This window comes from Salmo salar, chromosome ssa19 (assembly GCF_905237065.1).
Source record: "Salmo salar chromosome ssa19, Ssal_v3.1, whole genome shotgun sequence".
In the NCBI taxonomy this organism is placed as follows: domain Eukaryota; kingdom Metazoa; phylum Chordata; class Actinopteri; order Salmoniformes; family Salmonidae; genus Salmo; species Salmo salar.
In genome coordinates this window covers 65,409,680-65,432,276 of record NC_059460.1, presented here as the reverse complement: position 1 = coordinate 65,432,276, position 22,597 = coordinate 65,409,680, and the positions used below count along the sequence as shown (strand labels likewise).

The 22,597-nt window shown below is 40.4% G+C and overlaps 1 protein-coding gene across 1 annotated transcript in view; it reads left to right on the top strand.

Moving 5' to 3' along the window:
- The window catches only part of LOC106579408 (integrin alpha-X), a 63,139-nt gene that overhangs the window by 24,956 nt on the left and 15,586 nt on the right, over positions 1-22,597 (top strand). Inside the window, exons 16-25 of the mRNA XM_014159297.2 lie at positions 5,443-5,585; positions 7,261-7,415; positions 9,756-9,884; positions 10,154-10,227; positions 10,493-10,634; positions 10,838-10,936; positions 14,761-14,840; positions 14,939-15,022; positions 19,243-19,321; positions 19,417-19,515. Of these exons, the coding sequence (XP_014014772.1) occupies positions 5,443-5,585; positions 7,261-7,415; positions 9,756-9,884; positions 10,154-10,227; positions 10,493-10,634; positions 10,838-10,936; positions 14,761-14,840; positions 14,939-15,022; positions 19,243-19,321; positions 19,417-19,515 (1,084 nt within the window). The remainder of the gene's footprint in view (positions 1-5,442; positions 5,586-7,260; positions 7,416-9,755; positions 9,885-10,153; positions 10,228-10,492; positions 10,635-10,837; positions 10,937-14,760; positions 14,841-14,938; positions 15,023-19,242; positions 19,322-19,416; positions 19,516-22,597) is intronic.

Here is a 22,597-nt window from a genome sequence, read left to right as displayed (position 1 = left end):
GACCTGACTGCAGTTTGGCGTCGTTAACTGACTTCAGTGGGCAAATGCTCACCTTCGATGGAAACTGGCATGCTGGAGAAGTGTGCTCTTCAGGGATGAATCCCGGTTTCAACTGTATCGGGCAGATGGCAGACAGCGTTGTGTGGGCGAGCGGTTTGCTGATGTCAACGTTGTGAACAAAGTGCCCCATGGTGGTGCTGGGGTTACGTTATGGGCAGGCATAAGTTACGGACAATGAACACAATTGCATTTTATCAATGGCAATTTCAATGCACAGAGATACTGTGACGAGATCCTGACGAGATCATTGTCGTGCTATTCATCTGCCCAACATAACCTCATGTTTCAGCATGATAATGCATGGCCCCATGTCACAAGGATCTGTACACAGTTTGTGGAAGCCGAAAATATCCCAGTTCTTCCATGGCCTGCATACTCACCAGACATGTCACCCCTTGAGCTGTTTGGGATGCTCTGGATCGAAGTGTACGACAGCGTGCTCCAGTTCCCGCCAATATCCAGAAACTTCGCACATTGAAAAGGTGTGGGACAACATTCCACAGGCCACAATCAACAGCCTGATCAACTCTAAGTGAAGGAGATGTGTCACGCTGCATGAGGCAAATGGTGGTCACACCAGATACTGTTTTTCTGATCCACAACCCTACCGTTTTTTAAGGTATCTGTGACCAACAGATGCATATCTGTATTCCCAGTCATGTGAAATCCATAGATTAGGGCCTAATGAATTTATTTCAATTGACTAATTTCCTTATATGAGCTGTAACTCAAATACAAATTGTGACATTTTTGCATGTTGCATTTATATTTGTGTTCAATGTAAAACCATCCCCCCTTAATGATGACATATGAAACTGTTTCAAATGTAATATTCCCTTCCAGAAACGAGCCCAATAAAAAAATCAGGAAAAGTATTATCTTTAGGTCCTGTACATGGTCCATTTTGCAGGCAGGTGTGCTTTTTTAGCAATAAGCATTATCACCTATAGCCTGAAGCATGGCTGAAGCATGGGGTTGCTCATCTGCATTGTTTACCCCAATGGGCTAGTCAATACCTAGATAATACTCAAAAAAAAACTCCCAATGGCACTAGAGCCTAAAAAAATTCTGTGGTTTTTACAGTGAATATAGGCCTACCATTTATGCACTCGAATGGCCGTGACGCACTTCCTTCAGTTACTTTTTTTATTGTCATGCCAGACACACTTTATTGTCATGCCAGATTGTAAAACCCTGCCAATTGCGTTGAGTTGAGAAATAAATCAAACAGTATTGGAAATCTGTGATCCTGCTCTTTTCAATAATTGCCATCAAAACTGTTGTCTTTTCCGAGATTGCATTTAGGAATGTTGCACAGTGACTGGATTATTAGAACACATTTATTAGAACACATTTATTAGAACACATTTATTAGAACACATTTCCTGATGCAGCAATCAGCTGTATGAGTAGTTGTGTGTTCTTGCCACCGGACATTCCGCTGATGAATAAATGACACAGCTTCGGGAATTAATCTGGTTTTTAAACAATTATGTAGAACACAAAATTGCATTTTTACAATATATATATATATATATATATATATATATATATACATTTTTCTTGAGACGGAGCTGGAGCGAGTATCCATGATGTACTGAGGTGGTGCTCACTCGAGATGGAGAGGGAAGGTTGACTTGGAAACCGAATGCTGGTTGATAACAAGTTTGAAGCATCAGACGTTGGGAAGATTATGAAGGATTAAATACAAATATAAACTATTATTGTCTGTTTTGGAGTGTTTAAATGTACTGGCCTAAGCAGACCATATGAAAGATTGATTAACTGGCCTTGTAAGCTTGGCAGATGTGGCCAGGACAGCAGGCAGCCCTGAATGTTGAGCCCTGCCCATACATACCCCACAAGACATACCACCAAGGGTCTCTTCACAGTCAACAAGCCCAAAACGAATTCACGTCAATGCACAGTATTATACAGAGACATGATCGCATGGAATTCTCTTCCATCTCCAATTACTCAAGCAAACAGCAAAATTACCTTTAGAAAATTGATTAAACAACATCTCATGGAACGGCGGGGACTGTGAGGACACACACACACAAACACTCTGACACACAATATTTTTGTTGTTGTATTGTTTGGATTATTTTTTTGTTGCATTCTAAATTTGTGTGACTGTCCTTGTATATCATTGTTTTGTTACTTGTCATGTTTTTTGTGGACTCCAGAAAGAGTAGCTGCTGCTTCTGGAAAAGCTAATGGGGATCCCAAAAAAACAAACAATAAACAGCTTTAGGGAGTGGTAATATGTTGGCCAATAGTGGTTGCAATTGAGATCAGCTGTGTGGGTGATCTTAGCACATATTGATGGTTTACCGAGAGATCACCTCGTGTTGGGACGGTGCTCAATGTTGGTTGCAATTGACCTAAAAACATTTGTTCTAAATTCATCCTGACCTGGTTCTCAATGATGTCCCAGGAACATAGAAGGAACTAGACAAAAGTCTCCCAGAAAACGTTCCTTGTGAACATTGCATTACATCCAGAAGAAAGGAAAAATTATATATTGGGAATGTCCTAAAAATTTCTCTAAGGACGACCCCAGAACAAGCTGGGAACTAGACAAAAACCTCCAGGGGACCATGACAGAAAGTTCTAAGAAGGCCCTATAAACGTCCTTGGGGACATCCCCTGAACAAAACAGGTACTAGACAAAAACTTCCAGAGAACCATGACAGAACGTTCTAAGAGGGTCTTAAAAACATCCTTCGGGATGTACCCCGAACAAACTGGGAACTAGACAAAAACCTACTTGAGGCCATGACACAACGTCCTCAAATCATCAATGGGGATGTCCCCGGAACAAGCTGGGAACTAGTCAAAACCTCTACAGGACCACGACAAAGTCCTAATGACTCATTTTTGTTTGCAGGGTCGTTTCAAGCTAACATTAGCTAGCTGCTAACCAAAAACAACACTGTTCTAACAAAAGGTTATTGTTCAGCAGCCTGGTCTCATAGTGAATGTAAATCCAGGACATTCAAATTAGCATGATATCTTACATTTGGAATCGTTGCATAAAACGCAAGGAGGTTGGGCTTATTACGCAAATGTGTAGCAGACCAAAGGTAGCTACAGTGAGGGAAAAAAGTATTTTATCCCCTGCTGATTTTGTACGTTTGCCCACTGACAAAGAAATTATCAGTCTATAATTTTAATGGTAGGTTTATTTGAACAGTGAGAGACAGAATAACAACAAAAAAATCCAGAAAAACACGTCAAAAATTTTATAAAATGATTTGCATTTTAATGAGGGAAATAAGTATTTGACCCCTCTGCAAAACATGACTTAGTACTTGGTGGCAAAACCCTTGTTGGCAATCACAGAGGTCAGACGTTTCTTGTAGTTGGCCACCAGGTTTGCACAAATCTCAGGAGGGATTTTGTCCCACTAATCTTTGCAGATCTTCTCCAAGTCATTAAGGTTTCGAGGCTGACGTTTGACAACTCGAACCTTCAGCTCCCTCCACAGATTTTCTATGGGATTAAGATCTGGAGACTGGCTAGGCCACTCCAGGACCTTAATGTGCTTCTTCTTGAGCCACTCCTTTGTTGCCTTGGCTGTGTGTTTTGGGTCATTGTCATGATGGAATACCCATCCACGACCCATTTTCAATGCCCTGGCTGAGGGAAGGAGGTTCTCACCCAAGATTTGACGGTACATGGCCCCTTCCATCGTCCCTTTGATGCGGTGAAGTTGTCCTGTCCCCTTAGCAGAAAAACACCCCCAAAGCATAATGTTTCAACCTCTGTGTTTGAGGGTGGGGATGGTGTTCTTGGGGTCATAGGCAGCATTCCTCCTCCTCCAAACACGGCGAGTTGAGTTGATGCCAAAGAGCTCCATTTTGGTCTCATCTGACCACAACACTTTCACCCAGTTGTCCTCTGAATCATTCAGATGTTCATTGGCAAACTTCAGATGGGCATGTATATGTGCTTTCTTGAGCAGGGGGACCTTGTGGGCGCTGCTGGATTTCAGTCCTTCACAGCGTAGTGTGTTACCAATTGTTTTCTTGGTGACTATGGTCCCAGCTGCCTTGAGATCATTGACAAGATCCTCCCGTGTAGTTCTGGGCTGATTCCTCACCGTTCTCATGATCATTGCAACTCCACGAGGTGAGATCTTGCATGGAGCCCCAGGCCGAGGGAGATTGACAGTTCTTTTGTGTTTCTTCCATTTGTGAATAATCGCACCAACTGTTGTCACCTTCTCACCAAGCTGCTTGGTGATGGTCTTGTAGCCCATTCCAGCCTTGTGTAAGTCTACAATCTTGTCCCTGACATCCTTGGAGAGCTCTTTGGTCTTGGCCATGGTGGAGAGTTTGGAATCTGATTGATTGATTGCTTCTGTGGACAGGTGTCTTTCATACAGGTAACAAACTGAGATTAGGAGCACTCCCTTTAAGAGTGTGCTCCTAATCTCAGCTCGTTACCTGTATAAAAGACACGTGGGAGCCAGAAATCTTTATGATTGAGAGGGGGTCAAATACTTATTTCCCTCATTAAAATGCAAATCATTTTATAACATTTTTGACATGCGTTTTTCTGGATTTTTTGTTGTTATTCTGTCTCTCACTGTTCAAATAAACCTACCATTAAAATTATAGACTGATCATTTCTTTGACAGTGGGCAAACGTACAAAATCAGCAGGGGATCAAATACTTTTTTCCGTCACTGTACTTTGCAACTACTTAGCATGTTAGCTAACCCTAACCTTAACCCTTTTACCTAACCCTAACCCTTTTAGCTAACCCTAACCTTAACCCTTTAACCTAACTCCTAACCTTCACCCCGAACCCAGCTAATATTTGCCAACTAATTAACATTATCAACAAAAAATTGGAATTGGTAACATTTCATACATTTTGCAAATTCGTAACATATTGAACGTTTGGCAAACTTGTAACACTTTGTACGTAACATATCACATGAATTGTAATTTGTAAAATCCAATACGAAATGGATGATGGGAATCCACAAATTAACATATACCATAAGAACGTAACATATCATACTAAGTGGAGTGTCATGTCTGACTATTGCAGTAGCTCAGCTAGCTAGCAGCAACAAATCCAAAGCCAAATGTATCAGCATTGAGCGAGTGATCAGCTAGCTGGTGGTTGCATTGTAATGGCGTCACCAGCCTGAACCTAATCCAGCCAGCACCAGTTGTGAATCTGGGCTGTGTTGGCCTGGACTCCCTGAACCAGCTCAAATTTGAAAATTGAGCCAGCTCGAATTTGGCCCTAATTTAAGTGTCAATGGAAATTAGGCTTTAGAGGCCAATAACTCACCCTTCATTGTTGAATGTACGTATACTTGGAGCATCAAGCTGATACTTTATGTTTTTTTTCTTCCAGGTCCAGGCCTATAGTAACATTGATGGCACGAGTTTCCTTCAACCCAGACAAAATCCCCACGAACCAGTCGGACTGCAGTACACCCCTGAGAAACATTGCTGAAGTCTGTTTCACCATGACCAGACAAACAACAGACACAAAAGGTTTCTGACCTCAACATTGTTCTCATCTACAGTGCATTCGGAATACTTGACTTTTTCAACATTTTGTAACGTTGTAGCCTTATTCTAAAATTGATTAATAAATTGTTTTTTTTCTTCATCAATCTATACACAATGCCCCATAATGACAAAGCAAAAAATGGTTTTAGAAATGCTTGCAAATGTATTAAAATTAAAAACTGAAACATCACATTTACATAAGTATTCAGACCCTTCAGTCAGTCCTTTGTTGAAGCACTTTTGGCAACGATTACAGCCTCGAGTCTTCTTGGGTATGACACAACAAGCTTGGCACACCTGTATTTGGAGAGTTTCTCCCATTCTTCTCTGCAGATCATAAGCTCTGTCAGGTTCAATGGGGAGCGTTGCTGCACAGCTATTTTCAGGTTTCTCCAGTGATGTTCGATCTGGTTCAAGTCCAGGCTCTGGCTGGGCCATTCAAGGACATTCAGAGACTTGTCCCGAAGCCACTCCTGCGTTGTCTTGGCTGTGTGCTTAGGGTCGTTTTCTTGTTGGAAGGTGAACCTTTGTCTCAGTCTGAGGTCCTGAGCGCTCTGGAGCAGGTTTTCATCAAGCATCTCGCTGTACTTTGCTCTGTTCATCTTTCTGTCGATCCTGTTTAGTCTCTCAGTCCCTGCCACTGAAAAACATCCGCACAGCATGATGCTGCCACCACCATGCTTCACCGTAGGGACAGTGCTAGGTTTCTCCAGACATGACATTTGGCATTTAGGCCAAAGAGTTCAATCTTGGTTTAGTCAAACCAGAGAATCTTGTTTCTCATGGTCTGAAAGTCTTTAGGTTCCTTTTGGCAAACTCCAAGCCGGCTGTCATGTGGCTTTTACTGAGGAGTGGCTTCCGTCTGGCCACTCTACCTTAAAGGCCTGATGGGAAGAGTGCTGCAAAGATGGTTATCCTTCTGGAAGGTTCTCCCATCTCCACAGAGGAACTCCAGAGCTCTGTCAGAGTGACCATCGGGTTCTTTGTCACCCCCTTCTCCCCCAATTGCTCAGTTTGGCTGGGCGGCCAGTTCTAGGAAGAGTCTTGGTGGTTCCAAACTTCTTCCATTTAAGAATGATGGAGGCCACTGTTTTCTTGGGGACCTTCAATGCTGCAGACATTCTTTTGTACCCTTTCCCCAGATCTGTGCCTCAACACAATCCTGTCTCTGCGCTCTACGGACAATTCCTTCAACCTCAGGGCTTGGTTTTTGCTCTGACATGCACAGTAAACTATGGGACCTTATATAGACAGGTGTGTTTCTTTCTAAATCATGTCCAATCAATTTTATTTACCACAGGTGGACTCCAATCAAGTTGTACAAATATCTCAAGGATGATCAATGGAAGCAGAATGCACCTGAGCTCAATTTCGCGTCTCATAGCAAAGGGTCTGAATACTTATGTAAATATGGTATTTCTGTTTTTTATTTTTAATACATTTGCTAAACATTATAAAAAACGTTTTTTTCTTTGTCATTATAGGGTATTGTTTGTAGATTGCTGAGGAACATGTTTTATTTAATCCATTTTAGAATAAGGCTGTAACGTAAAAAAATGTGGAAAAAGTCAAGTGGCCTGAATACTTTCCGAAGGCACTGTACATATGCATGCGAGTAGCTTATCCTTTTCATTAAATGCAATCTCTTTTCCTCCAGATCTTCAAGCAAAGATTAACTATACTTTAACTCTGGATGTGACCCGCCAAGCTCCAAACTATCGTGCTTATATCAGTCCAAAGATACGGAAGGAAACGAAAACTATTACATTAAGACTTCAAAAGCGATGCTTCTCTCATAACTTCTTTACTGAGGTAGGTTTGAAACTTGGCCCTCCATTTGGGTTTGCCAAAAAGTTATCAATGATGAAAATGGCCAGTATTAGTATAACCTCATGCCCAACGACACAGCGCTCATAAACATGGTATACCAACAACTTGAATCTGGCATTCAGGTGAGTAAACTTAGTCAGTAAAGTATTTTAATTTGTCATTATTTGAGCTTGGCTCCGAATCAGAAATAAATGCATAGGCAAGAAAATCTACAGATTATCTATTTTATCTCATTCTGATGATATCTAGTGGGCGAGAGGAGAGTAACTACAATGTTGTTGACTCATCCTTAGTTTTCTCCTATCACAGTCATTAAACTCCGTAACTGTTTTAAAGTCACCATTGGCCTCATGGTGAAATCCCTGAGTGGTTTCCTTCCTCTACGGCAACTAAGTTAGGAAGGACGCCTGAATCTTTTTAGTGACTAGGTGGATTGATACACCATCCAGAATGTAATGAATAACTTCACAATTTTCAAAGGGATATTCAATGTCTGCTTTTTTTTATTCATCTACCAATAGGAGCCCTTCTTTGCGAAGCATTGGAAAAGCTCCCTGGTCTTTGTGGTTGAATCTGTGCTTGAAATTCACTGCTCGACTGAGGGACCTTACAGATCATTTTATGTGTGGGGTACAGAGAGTGCGTCCATGCAACTTATTATGTGACTTGTTAAGCACATTTTACTCCTGAACTTATTTAGGCTTGACATAACAAGTTTTATTTTTTTACTTATTGACTCAAGACATTTCAGCTTTTCATTTTTTAGGAATTTGTAAAAAAAATAAAATTGAAAAACATATCTCCACTTTTATATTTTGGCCATTGACAAAACAAATCTAAATTTAATTCATTTAAAATTCAGGTTGTAACAACAAAAAGTCAAATGGTGTGAATACTTTCTGAAGGCACTTGGTGACTACCACGACTCAGGATATGACCCAGATGCAGACACAGGAGGCGGATAGTACAGTTCTCAGATTATTTATTGTAAACACGGGGCAGGCAAAGGACAGGTCGAGGACAGACAGGGGTTCGTGATCAGGTCAGAGTCAGACAGGTACAGGACGGCAGGCAGGTTCGGGGTCAGGGCAGGCAGAGGTTCGTAATCAGGTCAGAGTCAGGCAGGTACAGGACGGCAGGCAGGCTTGGGGTCAGAGCAGGCAGAATAGTCAGAACCGGGAAAACTAGGAAACAGAATTTTTCCTTTTCTGACGGTTATGGTTTCATACTCGCAAAGTAGCCTATAGGCCTACAACGTCCCATCTCTCAATGAATTGGACCCACTTTACAGTAGTAACGAGAAACTATCCAGAGCACAGTTTAATGGCAGAACAGACGGTTCACCTTTTAAATTTACATTTTTTTTAGGCTACTGTGTATATGTCTGAATAGTCTACTGTAATTTCAAATGTCTCAAGTAAACAATATTTAATTTATAAACATAAAACATGATATATAGTTTCAAAACCATTGCAGAATAAATTCCTGGCCACCTTTTCTGTCCATGATAGGTTCATATGCCGAAGAAGCTTTAGCCTACAACAAATTACCAAGCACATCTCTAATTTAATTGGGCCTATTAGATAGCCTATTATTTCAAGTATTTTGTTCTATGCATCTGAAAAGGGAGCATGGTTTATAAAATACAGTAGAATTTTGATTTTAATTGTGTAGTCTACCACTGTTGTTAAAAAAATTTTTGAGTAGACTAGACAATGTTTCAAAATTCACGGGCAGTGCAGCATATTTAGGTTGGGGAAAAAGTTAATGCAAAACATTATTGAATTCAAATGATATGCTTGCAATTGTTTTTTTCTTTCAGAAACTGTCAGATACAGCAAAAGTCACTGTAAACGTTTAAAACATTCTGCCAACACCTCCAGAGATATTTAATGAAGTTCACCAACTGCCTTGTCCTAATTCCAATTCTTCCAAAGTATACAGCAAACAAGGGCGTTATTGTCACCATAAAAGTTGAATGATGTGCGTTTTTCAGGCGGAGTTTTAGTGCTCTAAGCAGTCAAATGTATTTTTCGGGATCCAACGAGAGACTAGCAGCTGAAACTTTGGAATGACTTACTGCACCTATTATGTGGAGTACACATCAAATTGTATCAGCTTTAAGTCTGGGCTTTATGGCTGTCACATGTCGACAACATCAAAAGTGTATGCTCATTGGTTTCTCCCCTCTGTCATTACTATACACTCTAAAGGATACAGCTATAGAGCCTTTACATGTCAATGTTAACAATATCACAGTAAACCTCTTTTTAGAGGAGTTTGAATGATGAAAAATGTCTCTGAAGATTCTATTTTTTATAGGCTTGCCCAGAGGACTCCCTCAATGAACTGTCCAATGAGCTTGACTTCACATTTGAAGGGTTGCCAACATCTCCTGGTGGCCTCAGCTCTAGCCTTTCCCCGCAGTCTCCGACTACCACATATCATCCTGTATGTTTCTTCTCTTAACTTTTGACAATAAAAGCTGTGTCAAAGTTGATTTGAAATCCCTTAAAAAAGGCCTTTGTGTGTGTGTGTGTGTGTGTGTGTGTGTGTGTGTGTGTGTGTGTGTGTGTGTGTGTGTGTGTGTGTGTGTGTGTGTGTGTGTGTGTGTGTGTGTGTGTGTGTGGAGGGGGGGTAAAGATAAATCTATATCCTAGTCATTGTGAAGAAGGTAACGTGTTAAGTGAACTTAGTGAACATCTTTCTTCATCCCACAGTTAGGTTTTGAGATCAACTGTGGCGCTGATAACAACTGCATTGACAACCTGAAAGTGGATTTTAATTTCACTAGGTAAGATCACTAGCATTGACTCAGAGCCTTTCTGTTTTTCTACTAGGTAACATTAAACATTTTTTTTAAGAAGGATGATGATTAGAATGTCGATTAGAGCCTTACAGCGGCTGACGAGTAAAATGGATGAAGATGAAAATGATGATGAAGATGGATAGGATGATGATGTCAATGATAGTCAAAGGTTGAGGAAAACAAGCATGATGTAATGACAATGAGAATCATTTCTTTATTACTTTTGCTCTCTCTTTCTCACTTCTCTCAGGTCTTCAGAGGTGAGGGTTGGCATAGATGAGGTGATAAATGTGACAGTGTCAGTCGAGAGCAGGGAAGAGAACTCTTACAACAGCCACATTATTCTCACATACCCTGCAGGACTTTCATTCAGGAAGTTCACCATACTCCAGGTAAGAGTACATACAAGGAGGGAGAGGGAGTGAGTAGCTATAGACTCAGTGTTTGAGGGGCAGGAAGGATTTATAATGTTTAAGTGATAGTTTAGTCATTTCTGTAGGTCCGGTATGTACATTTCCAGTGTTTCATTGGTAATTTCAGTGAACTATTGCCTGAAGTTGACATAAATTGTCATTGTCCTATCATTGCTCTCCAGGGAAGAGTGGAGTGTAACTCATCAGACAGTGTGGGAAATGTAATGGGGGGACAAAGTGACTGCACCATTGACAAGCCAATCTTCAAGAGCAATTCTAAGGTCTGTCTCACTTACAACATATGTTCATCATTACAATAACAGTAATACGAGACTGTATTGTAATAACATCCCTATTACTTACTAAATAAAACATCCTATTGAACTGTAGAAGCTATCTGTATTCCCTGCAACAACAAAAAAAAAGTAAATAGGACATCCACAGAAAGTCAGGAAATGGTTACCGAAAGATGTCAGGAAATTGTGTCATGGTCCTGTGGAGATTTTGTCTAGTTTGTTCCGGTGCCGTCCCCAAGGACAATTTTAGGATGTTCTGTAGACATTGTGTCATGGTCCTGTGTAGGTTTTGTCTAGTTCCCGGCTTGTTCTGGGGATGTCCCTAAATACGTTTTCAGGACATTCTCAAGTGTTCATTTTTTCCTGTCATCGGGACATTGTGTGATGGTCACAAAGGAATGTTCTCTAGGAGACTTTTGTCTAGTTCCCTCCATGTTCCTGGGATGTCATTGAAGGTCAGGTCAGGATGATTTTAGGACGTTCAGGACATTCAGTCATCAGGACATCGCCTGATAGACCCCCCCAAAAAACGTTATACCCACCTACCTGGGGATTCACACACTCGTTTCATTACACATCACCCCTAGTTACTGTTGCCGAGCCCATCAAGGCCCTGATTGGTGAACTACTGATCTATTCACAGCTCTTTGTCTGTTGGTAAGTTTAGGGACACCTACACACAAACAGTGCTTTTGACATACAGTGTTTTCAACATATTTGACACACTTTGACATACATGAATACATTGTACATGTTCATTTATACAGTAAGTATTACTCAACATGTCCTCACCTGGGATTTTAACTCACAACCTCTTGGTTCACCGCATTCCGATTGTTCTGCTATGCCACCATGTCTGTGTCAATGCCTGACTCCACCTGTATCGCTACAGTTTGCACTTCTAAGTAAATTAAGCTTTGTTAAAAATACACTCAAGAAAAACTATTTTATTTATCATAGTGATTCAGGAGTTACATTAAAACAGAGTAATATGCCCCACTAACATTAGACAACTATACAGAAAAGCCACAAATTGCAGAAATAGGTAAATCAAATCGATAAGAGAATAGTCAGATTAACCTCTTGGGGCTAGGTGGGACGCTAGCGTGCCACCTGTGGTGCACTCCATCAACAGCAGGTGCATTTCAAGAGCGGCAAATTTGAATCCAAATAAATGTCAAAATTCAAATTTTTCAAAAATACAACTATGTTACACCATTTGAAAGATAAACATCTCCTTAATCTAACCACGTTTTACGATTTCAAAAAGGTTTTACGGCGAAAGCATAAATTTAGAGTATGTTAGGACAGTACATTTACAAGAGTTGTGTGTAATGTTTTGTCAAGTCAAAGACAGGGTCACCAAAACCATAAAACCAGCTAAAATGATACACTAACCTTTTACAATCTCCATCAGATGACACTCCTAGGACATTATGTTAGACAATGCATGCATTTTTAGTTCTATCAAGTTCATATTTATATACAAAAACAGCGTTTTACTATGGCATTGATGTTGAGGGAATCGTTCCCTCCAATAACCGGCAGTCAAGTCGTGACGACAAATTAAATAATTAAAATTAGAAAACATTGGTAAAATATTATATTGTCATTTAAAGAATTATAGATTTACATCTTTTGAACGCAATCAACTTGCCAGATTTAAAAATAACCTTACTGGGAAATCACACTTTGCAATAATCTGAGCACTGTGCCCAGAAAAATACGGCGTTGCGATACAGACTAGACGTCATGTTGGGGAGATCTAAAATCGAAAATACTATGTAAATAATCCATTACCTTTGATTCTCTTCATCAGATGTCACTTCCAGGTATCACAGGTCCATAACGAATGTAGTTTTGTTCAAAAAAGCTCATCATTTATGTCCAAAAATCTCCGTCTCGTTAGCACATGATGTAAGCCAGCCGGACTTCTCGTCGTGAACGAGGGGAAAAAATATATTTCCGTTCGTTCAAACATGTCAAACGTTGTATAGCATAAATCATTAGGGCCTTTTTTAACCAGAACATGAATAATATTCAAGGTGGACGAATGCATAGCCTTTTATAACGTATTGGAACGAGGGTACCCAACATGAAGTAGCGCGCCAGGTGTCTAATGGGACATCACCGTTCCATGGCTCTTGTTCGGTCAGATCTCCCTCCAGAAGACTCAAAACACTTTGTAAAGGCTGGTGACATCTAGTGGAAGCAATAGGAAGTGCCAAAATATTCCTAAACCCCTGTGTTTTTCAATGGGATAGGTTTAAAGTCAATACAACACATCAGGTATCCACTTCCTGTCAGAAAATGTCTCAGGGTTTTGCCTGCCAAATGAGTTCTGTTATACTCACAGACACCATTCAAACAGTTTTGGAAACTTTAGAGTGTTTTCTATCCATATATAATAAGTATATGCATATTCTAGTTACTGGGTAGGATTAGTAACCAGATTAAATCGGGTACATTTTTTTTATCCAGACGTGCAAATGCTGCCCCCTAGACCCAACAGGTTAACTGATAACTGAAATACCAGTGCCAATGGCACTCTGTTGCTAAGTGCAGAGATGTGTTATAGACAATAAATGTATAGGGGACTTCTGAGAATGCTACAGACCTTGTGGTGCAGCAGAAAGATCAGTATATTCCAAATATATTCCAAAGTTGTGAGTTCAAATCTCAAATAGGGTCATGTTGAAATGTAAGTACTGTAAAAGTGATCATGTTATATGTAATCTTATTGTCATTTACATTATCTTAGCTGAACAGTGTCCCACTTAGCTCAAACCCCCTCTCCCATTTCATTACTTTACTTATAAAACAAATGTCCTGAGGATGTCTTGAAGATGTCCTTATATTGTCCTCAACAATGTCCTGGTAACTCAGAGGGAACTAGACAAAGGTCCCCCAGAGAACGTTCCCTTGGGACCATCACACAAAGTCATAATGATTAGTAAAATGTATGTCCTGAGAATGTAAAAAAACTAAGTCCTGACATAGTCCTCAGCGACGTACTGGTACTGTACCCTACAGGGATCTAGACAAAGGTCCCCCAGAGAACATTCCTTTGGGACCATCAAACAACGTCCTAATGACAGGAAAAAATGCATGTCTTGGGAACATACTAAAAACATCTTTAGGCTTGTTCTAGTCCCCAGAACAAGCCGTGAACTTGACAAAAACCTCCAGGGAACCATGACAGTACATTCTAAGAGTATCATTTAACCATCGTTGGGGACGTCTCCGGAACAAACCAGGTATTAGACAAAAAAAAACAGGGGACCATGACAGAACGTTTTAAGAATGTCCTAAAATCGTCCTTGGGGACATCCCCAGAACAAACTGGGAAATAGACAACACATCCACAGGACCATGCCACAACATCCTTTTCTCCATTTTGTGACATTCTGGGAAATTCCTAAGGACTAATGATTGTTTGAGGGCCAGGACCTGCCTGAAACGTCTCCTTTTGATCATTGACATTGAATGCCCCAAGGATAACGTCCTTTCAGAAACAAATAGGAACCTATTTGTAAAGTAGTCATCACCAAAATACCTTTTTATAACGTTATACTGTGACCAAACATCTGTACTGAACATCCCTTTATGGTCCCAATGATAATGTAATGTTTTAAAGTCCATAGAACGTTCTCAGAACCTCAGTGGGATAACGTCTCACTGAAACCCTAAAAGGGAATTTATGGGAATGTCGCCTAATGTCCGTATGACATACTTTTTTTGCTGGGCTTCTACAGGAGTCTAAAGTAATATTTTAAATAAACATTGTATTCTCCTTCCCTTCATCTCAGGCTCTCTTAGTAATTTCCTATGGGATTGATTCAAAGACTCAATTTGGCCAAATGATGGTATTCACTGCAAATGCCTCAAGGTATGTGCGGTACACACTCAGATAAAGTTATCATGTCTTATGATGTTTTGTCTAGCAATATTTGTAGTAACTGCATTACCCTGTCTCATCCTGTTTAGTGGAAATACACACTCAAGAGAGAGTGAACTTTTCAAAGTAAAAGAGATTGGTGTGAAATACAGCATTTTTGTTGTGATTAAAAGGTATGTGCTATTTATTTTTCATACCATATTTTCCTATCTGTGGGTCTAGCTCGTTCTACAAATATAGGGCCTTTTATGTCCCTCAGACATTATTTGTGTACATTTTTTAAAAACACAACATTTTGCAGTTGGATCACGTACATCAATGCTCTAACCCAGGTGTGTAAAACTCAGTTTGCCCTGGGGGCTGCACATGGTCCAGAGGGTCGCACTGAAAATGTGTTATGTCCTCACTGTCAAAATTTGCAAAAGATAGTCCTCTATCCATCGTTTTTGGAATTTCCAATATTGCCTGACTGTCTAGCTTTAATTTTGGGAATTATAAACGAGATGGATAGTCAATAAACTGTATAAATCAAAGAAGATTGGTGGCAACTTAATTGGTGAGGACAGGCTCGTTGTAATGGCTGGAGCAGAATGAGTGGAATGGTATCAAACACATGGTTTCTATGTGTTTAATGCTATTCCAATCGCTCCATTCCAGCCATTATTATGAGCCGTCTTCCATTCAGCAGCCTCCACTGGTATAAATATAGGTTGAAGTCTGGGCTCTGGCTGGGCCACTCAAGGACATTCAGAGACTTGTCCCGAAGCCACTCCTGCATTATCTTGGCTGTGTGCTTAGGGTCGTTGTCCTGTTGGAAGGTGAACCTTCGCCCCAGTCTGAGGTCCTGAGCGCAGGTTTTCATCAAGGATCTCTGTACTTTGCTCTGTTAATCTTTCCCTCGATCCTGACTAGTCTCCCAGTCCCTGCTGCTGAAAAACATCCCAATAGCATGATGCTGCTGCTACCACCATGCTTCATTGTAGGGATGTTGCCAGGTTTCCTCCAGACGTGACGCTTGGCATTCAAGCCAAAGAGTTCGATCTTGGTTTCATCAGACTTAGGGCTGTGGCGGTCACGATTTTTGGCCGCCTGTGATTGTCAAGCAAATAACTGTCAGTTTCACAGTAATTGACAGTTAAATAACATAAACACATTTAGCATCTCCTTGACTTTCAGACATAGCCTACAAGCCGCTGACGCAGACCTTTGGAACATCTACGTTTGAAAAAGTCTAATTAATCCATGTAATATAGCCTACACCTTCACAATAAATCCATTATTTACTTTAGAAAGGTCTAAAGAAACATAATATGAAGAAAATGTAGTCTACTTCAGATGAACAAATCCGTGCAGGATTTCGCTACAAGCGTACTCTGAGTTGTCCTGATGTTAGGTCCTGATCTGGTTATGCCAAATGGCTGTGGGCTTCACTACATCATTCAGCGGACAGGATTTGCTTAGAATTCCATGGCATTATTTTACATTATTTTATAGTATGAAGAATACAATTGAGAATAGCTGAATAAAATAGGATATTTTCTCCAAACAATTTGAGACACATGCCGCTATCCTGTGTTGAGCAGTAGCAAAGAAATAGGTAATACTATATCCTTAATTAGAGTTCTTAATGTATCTTCAGTTGTTCTACAAACGTTGAGCTATATGTTTTGATTTTTAATACATTGTAAGGCTGCATGATGCGACTCCAATGATGATTTGAAAAAGTTGCTTGAAAGGCATGAGATCCTTCTTTGTTTTTTGTGCGGACTCTACACTTCATCAGTCTCTCATTCACAATTTGACAAGCACTTGATAACGCCTCAAATTCCCCAGTGGCATCCCCTTTGTGGGGCCGTAATGCACCCTAAAAAAAACCTTGCCTTTTGAGGCCAGTGGCCGTTGTGCCCTTGGCCCGGTGTGCTGCATTGTGCCCTTCTCCCTGAGTGCTGCGTACTACGAAGCACCTCTCACTCACATGGCTCTCCGTCATGTGATCGGGTCTTTCTCACAGGCTGCAAGTGAAGACAGACTCATCGGGGACGCAACTGTGTGCGTCCTTATCCAATTCCGAGGTGCAAATTGAAGATATTGAAAGAACTGTCCACATTTGCATTTCGTCAGCCAACAAGATGAGTAGGCCTAACGAACAGTAAAAGCACTAGCCTATGTCAATCTACTATTCTGCATAGAACAAAAGTTGACATTCTATTCTGTGAGAGAAATAAATATGTGACTCACCACCTGGATTCGGTCTTATGTAGCAACATTTTACATAGTTTTTTACAAAAGTGTTTTACACTGGATAAAAGCAGAGACTCCGAGCTACAAAATGGTATATCATACACTGCATTTTTGAGGAACAATGGGAAAGTAATTCTGCTTTGAAAGTTGATAAACTTGTAAACTCACTTTTGAGAAACTGGCCTTTGAATGTTTTGGTATCTGGTGAAGAGATCTTCTTTGTCTACACCCATTCAGCATCGTTCACACCCTCTTAAGCTTTAGCCCCACCCATCTCGCTTCTCTGTCTGAGCGTTCAGAGTGCACACTTTGTTTACCTCTGGATAACATAAAAACAGCCTAACCAGCTCTGCTGGCAACATTTTCATTACGCCTTTTTGTCTACGTTTACTGACAATGGCCATATTCAACGGGTGTTGTACACTTCAGCTTAAGACATGTAGCTAGCTAGCTAGGTAAACAATGAACCTAGTTAGGTAAACAAAGTGGAAGATCACACATGTCACATAACGTTAGCTAACGAGCCAGCCAGCTAACGTTAGCTAGTTAAACAACAATGAACACAGTGACAAATCATGTCATGACTATATGTTGGGAATATGCTGGGGTCTAACCAACCAGGTTCAATTTTAGCTAGCTAACATTAGGCTCTAACTAGAAAAGCAAACGGCTCTAACATACGAATAATAACGTCAGCTAGGGAGCCAGCCAGCTAACATTAGCTTGAAAATAACCACTTTCTGTCAAAATTAGAAACATTTAATATCTGAAAATGTAGCTAGCTAACGCTAGACTATCTTACCTGTATACATCATCATGCATGATGAACGCGTCTCCCTGTCGCTAATTCCATGACATGGTTGCCCTTAGTTTGAAGATGTAATCGGGACACAGGTGTTTTCTCCATCTCTTTAGCTATCATACTCTAATTCCACTGATTTCAAAACTTGATCCTCCAGAAAGTGGAGAGCAACACTTATGCAGCTCCACTACACAATACATTAAAAAAAGTTGCATTCGACAGGATTACCAACACAGACTGACCAGCTCAAATAGACAGAAGCCTTCTATATAGCAGACCAACCCGAACTCCTCTATCAGCATGTTTAGCCCACTCATTATCTCAGCCAATCATGGCTAGTAGGAAGGTTGCTGACTTTTTCTGTGGCTTAACCAACAAGGCTCGTAATTTAACAATTGTATTCGTATTTACAGATGGCATACAATATTGTTATTAAGGCACATGCAAGTTCATATGTTCGAGAAGGCAATTCTGCCAAAAAACGCATTTTGATAAATAAAATATTTTTTACGTTCAAATGGCTCTCCTGGGAAGTCGTAACTTGCGACATACGCCTACTTTCCTGAATCGGGTCACATATTCCAAACATTGTCTGAGACAGTCTTGGGATGCAATAGATCACAAATTAATACAACCACTAGCATAACAACAAAAAAAAAACGTTTTTACGCAATGTGGCTGACGCAAAAGATCAGACCCCTTTAGCTTAAAATGTTGAGAAACTATTAGGCTACTTCTTCACATTATAAGCGGAGCGATGCGCACATGGCAGTAGGCTATGTGCTCCCAAGTGGCGCAGCAGTCTAAGGCACTGCATCTCAGTGCTTGAGGTGTCATTACAGACACCCTGGTTTGAATCCAGGCTCTATCACAAACGGCCGTGATTGGGAGTCCCATAGGGAGGCGCACAATTGGCCCAGCATCGTCTGGGTTTGGCCGTTGTATGCCGTCATTGTAAATAAGAATTTGTTCTTAAATTACTTGCCAAGTTAAACTTTTTTATATATAACTAAATGAGCGAATGTTCCATTATCAGGAAAATACCATTACGGTGGGAAAGACATCAAGCTGTCATCAAGGCAAAGGGTGGCCATTTGAAGAATCTGAAATATAAATTATATTTTGATTCGTTTAACACTTTTTTGGTTACTACATGATTCCATATGTGTTATTTCATAGTTTTGATGTCTTCACTATTATTCGACAATGTAGAAAATAGTAAAAATAAAGTAAAGTCCTTGAATGAGTAGGTGTTCTAAAACATTTGACCGGTAGTGTATGACTCAGGCTTAATCTAGCCTAGCTGTTTGAAATATTTGTCTCCACTAAATCTTCCCCCCATTTATTTAGAAATGAGGATTCAACCAGTTATGTTAATTTCACTGCTGGGAAAAATGATTTGCAGAAACATGTGAAACAATCCTTTGAGGTAAGGATAATATACTAATATACAGTATTTATGTGTCATTTACTTAATATGTCTGAAATGTATAGCATAAGTTAAAATATCCCCTTCTTTCTCAGGTTGAAAATTATGGAAGAGGCTTCAATGTTACTGTGATAATCAAGGTGCCAATGAAGCTTGGTGACAAAGACATCTGGGCTGATCCAAATGGTATACAGGTGAGAAGAGTGGAAAATATTTTTTGAATCACAACACCCCCTTCCTTATGCTACTGATAAAAAATAGGAGAATTTAAGCTTTCTGGTATTGTAAACTTGGTCTAATCTCCCAATATTGAGCGAATTACACCCTGTTAAAATGGGAGTAAGTGGTGAACTGTCAAGTTCTCCAAGATAGCAGGAAAGGGGTAAGTCAGGCGTAGGAGACTGAGGTCCGTTGAACAAATGTTTAATACCGCCAAGAGCAAATACAGCGACAAGGCAGGGTGCACAGCCAACAAAAGGAAGGAGAATAGCTCCAAACTCCAAATAGACGGGGTGCAGCCTGGCAACCCTAATGCCTATCCAAATACGTTGTGTAATCTAATACATAAATAAATCCTGCCCACTACAATAAACGTAACACGAAACAATCCCGCACGAATCCCAAACGAAGAGGCGACTCCGGGATGCTGGCCTTCTAGGCGGAGTTGCAAAGAAAAAGCCATATCTCAGACTGGCCAATAAAACAATAAGATTGAGATGGGCAAAAGAACACAGACACTGGACAGAGGAACTCTGCCTAGAAGGCCAGCATCCCGGAGTCGCCTCTACACTGTTGATGTTGAGACTGATGTTTTGCAGGTACTACTTAATGAAGCTGCTCTAATGTACTTGTCCTCTTACGCAGTTGTGCACCGGCGTCTCCCACTCCTCTTTCTATTCTGGTTAGGCCTGCTTGTGCTGTTCTGTGAAGGGAGTAGTACACAGCATTGTACGAGGTGTTCGGTTTATTGGCAATTTCTCGTATGGAATAGCCTTAATTTCTCAAAACAAGAATAGACTGACAAGTTTCAGAAGAAATGTTTTTGTTTCTAGCCATTTTGAGCCTGTAATCGAACCCACAAATGCTGATGCTCCAGATAATCAACTAGTCTAAATAAGGCCAGTTTTATTGCTTCTTTAATCAGGACAAAGGTTTTCAGCTGTGCTAATATAATTGCAAAAGGGTTTTCTAATGATCAGTTAGCCTTTAAAAATGATAAACTTGAATTAGCTAACACAACGTGCCATTGGAACACAGGATTGATGGTTGCTGATAACGGGCCTCGTACGCCTATGTAGATAGTCCATAAAAAATCTGCCATTTCCAGCTACAAACTATAGTTAACAAACTATAGTTTTGGCAAGTCGGTTAGGACATCTACTTTGTGCATGACACAAGTCATTTTTCCAACAATTGTTTACAGACAGATTATTTCACTTATATTTCACTGTATCACAATTCCAGTTGGTCAGAAGTTTACATACACTAAGTTGACTGTGCCTTCAAACAGCTTAGAAAATTCCAGAAAATGATGTCATGGCTTTAGAAGCTTCTGATAGGCTAATTGACATAATTTGAGTTAATTGGAGGTGTACCTGTGGATGTATTTCAAGGCCTACCTTCAAACTCAGTGCCTCTTTGCTTGACATCTTGGAAAAATAAAAATAAATCAGTCAGAAAAAAAATTGTGGACCTCCACAAGTCTGGTTCATCGTTGGGAGCAATTTCCAAACGCCTGAAGGCCCCACGTTCATCTGTACAAACAATAGTACGCAAGTATAAACACCATGGGACCACGCGGCTGTCATACTGCTCAGGAAGGAGACACGTTCTGTCTCCTAGAGATGAACGTACTTTGGTGCGAAAAGTGCAAATCAATCCCAGAACAACAGCAAAGGACCTTTGAAGATGCTGGAGGAAACAGGTACAAAAGTATCTATATCCACAGTAAAACAAGTCCTATATCGACATAACCTGAAAGGCCGATCAGCAAGGAAGAAGCCACTGCTCCAAAACCACCATAAAAAAGCCAGACTACGGTTTGCAACTGCACATAGGGACAAAGGTCGTACTTTTTGGGGAAATGTCCTCTGGTCTGATGAAACAAAAATAGAACTGTTTGGCAATAATGACCATTGTTATGTTTGGTGGAAAAAGGGGGATGCTTGCAAGCCGAAGAACACCATCCCAACTGTGAAGCATGGGGGGGCAGCATCATGTTGTGGGGGTGCTTTGCTGCACGAGAGACTGGTGCACTTCACAAAATAGATGGAATCATGAGGTAAGGAAAATTACGTGGATATATTGAAGCAACAGCTCAAGACATCAGTCAGGAATTTAAAGCTTGGTCGCAAATGGGTCTTCCAAATGGAGAATGACCCTAAGCATACTTCCAAAGTTGTGGCAAAATGGCTTAAGGACAACAAAGTCAAGGTATTGGAGTGGCCATCACAAAGCCCTGACCTCAATCCCACAGAAAATTTGTGGGCAGAACTGAAAAGGCGTGTGCGAGCAAGGAGGCCTTCATACTTGACACAGTTACACTAGCTCTGTCAGGAGGAATGAGCCAAAATTCACCCAACTTATTGTGGGAAGCTTGAGGACGTCTACCAGAAACGTTTGACCCAAGTTAACTTCTCTAGGGCCAGTGGGACGATTTCGTCCCACCTACGTAACAGCCAGTGGAATCCCGTGGCACGTTATTCAAATACCTTAGAAATGCTATTACTTCAATTTCTCAAACATATGACTATTTTACACCATTTTAAAGACAAGACTCTCGTTAATCTAACCACAATGTCCGATTTCAAAAAGGCTTTACAACGAAAGCAAAACATTAGATTATGTCAGCAGAGTACCCAGCCAGAAATAATCAGACACCCATTTTTCAAGCTAGCATATAATGTCACATAAACCCAAACCACAGCTAAATGCAGCACTAACCTTTGATGATCTTCATCAGATGACACACCTAGGACATTATGTTAGACAATACATGCATGTTTTGTTCAATCAAGTTCATATTTATATCAAAATCCAGCATTTTACATTAGCATGTGACGTTCAGAACTAGCATACCCCCCGCAAACTTCCGGTGTATTTACTAAATTACTCACGATAAACGTTCACAAAAAGCATAACAATTATTTTAAGAATTATAGATACAGAACTCCTCTATGCACTCGATATGTCCGATTTTAAAATAGCTTTTTGGTGAAAGCACATTTTGCAATATTCTAAGTAGATAGCCCGGCATCACAGGGCTAGCTATTTAGA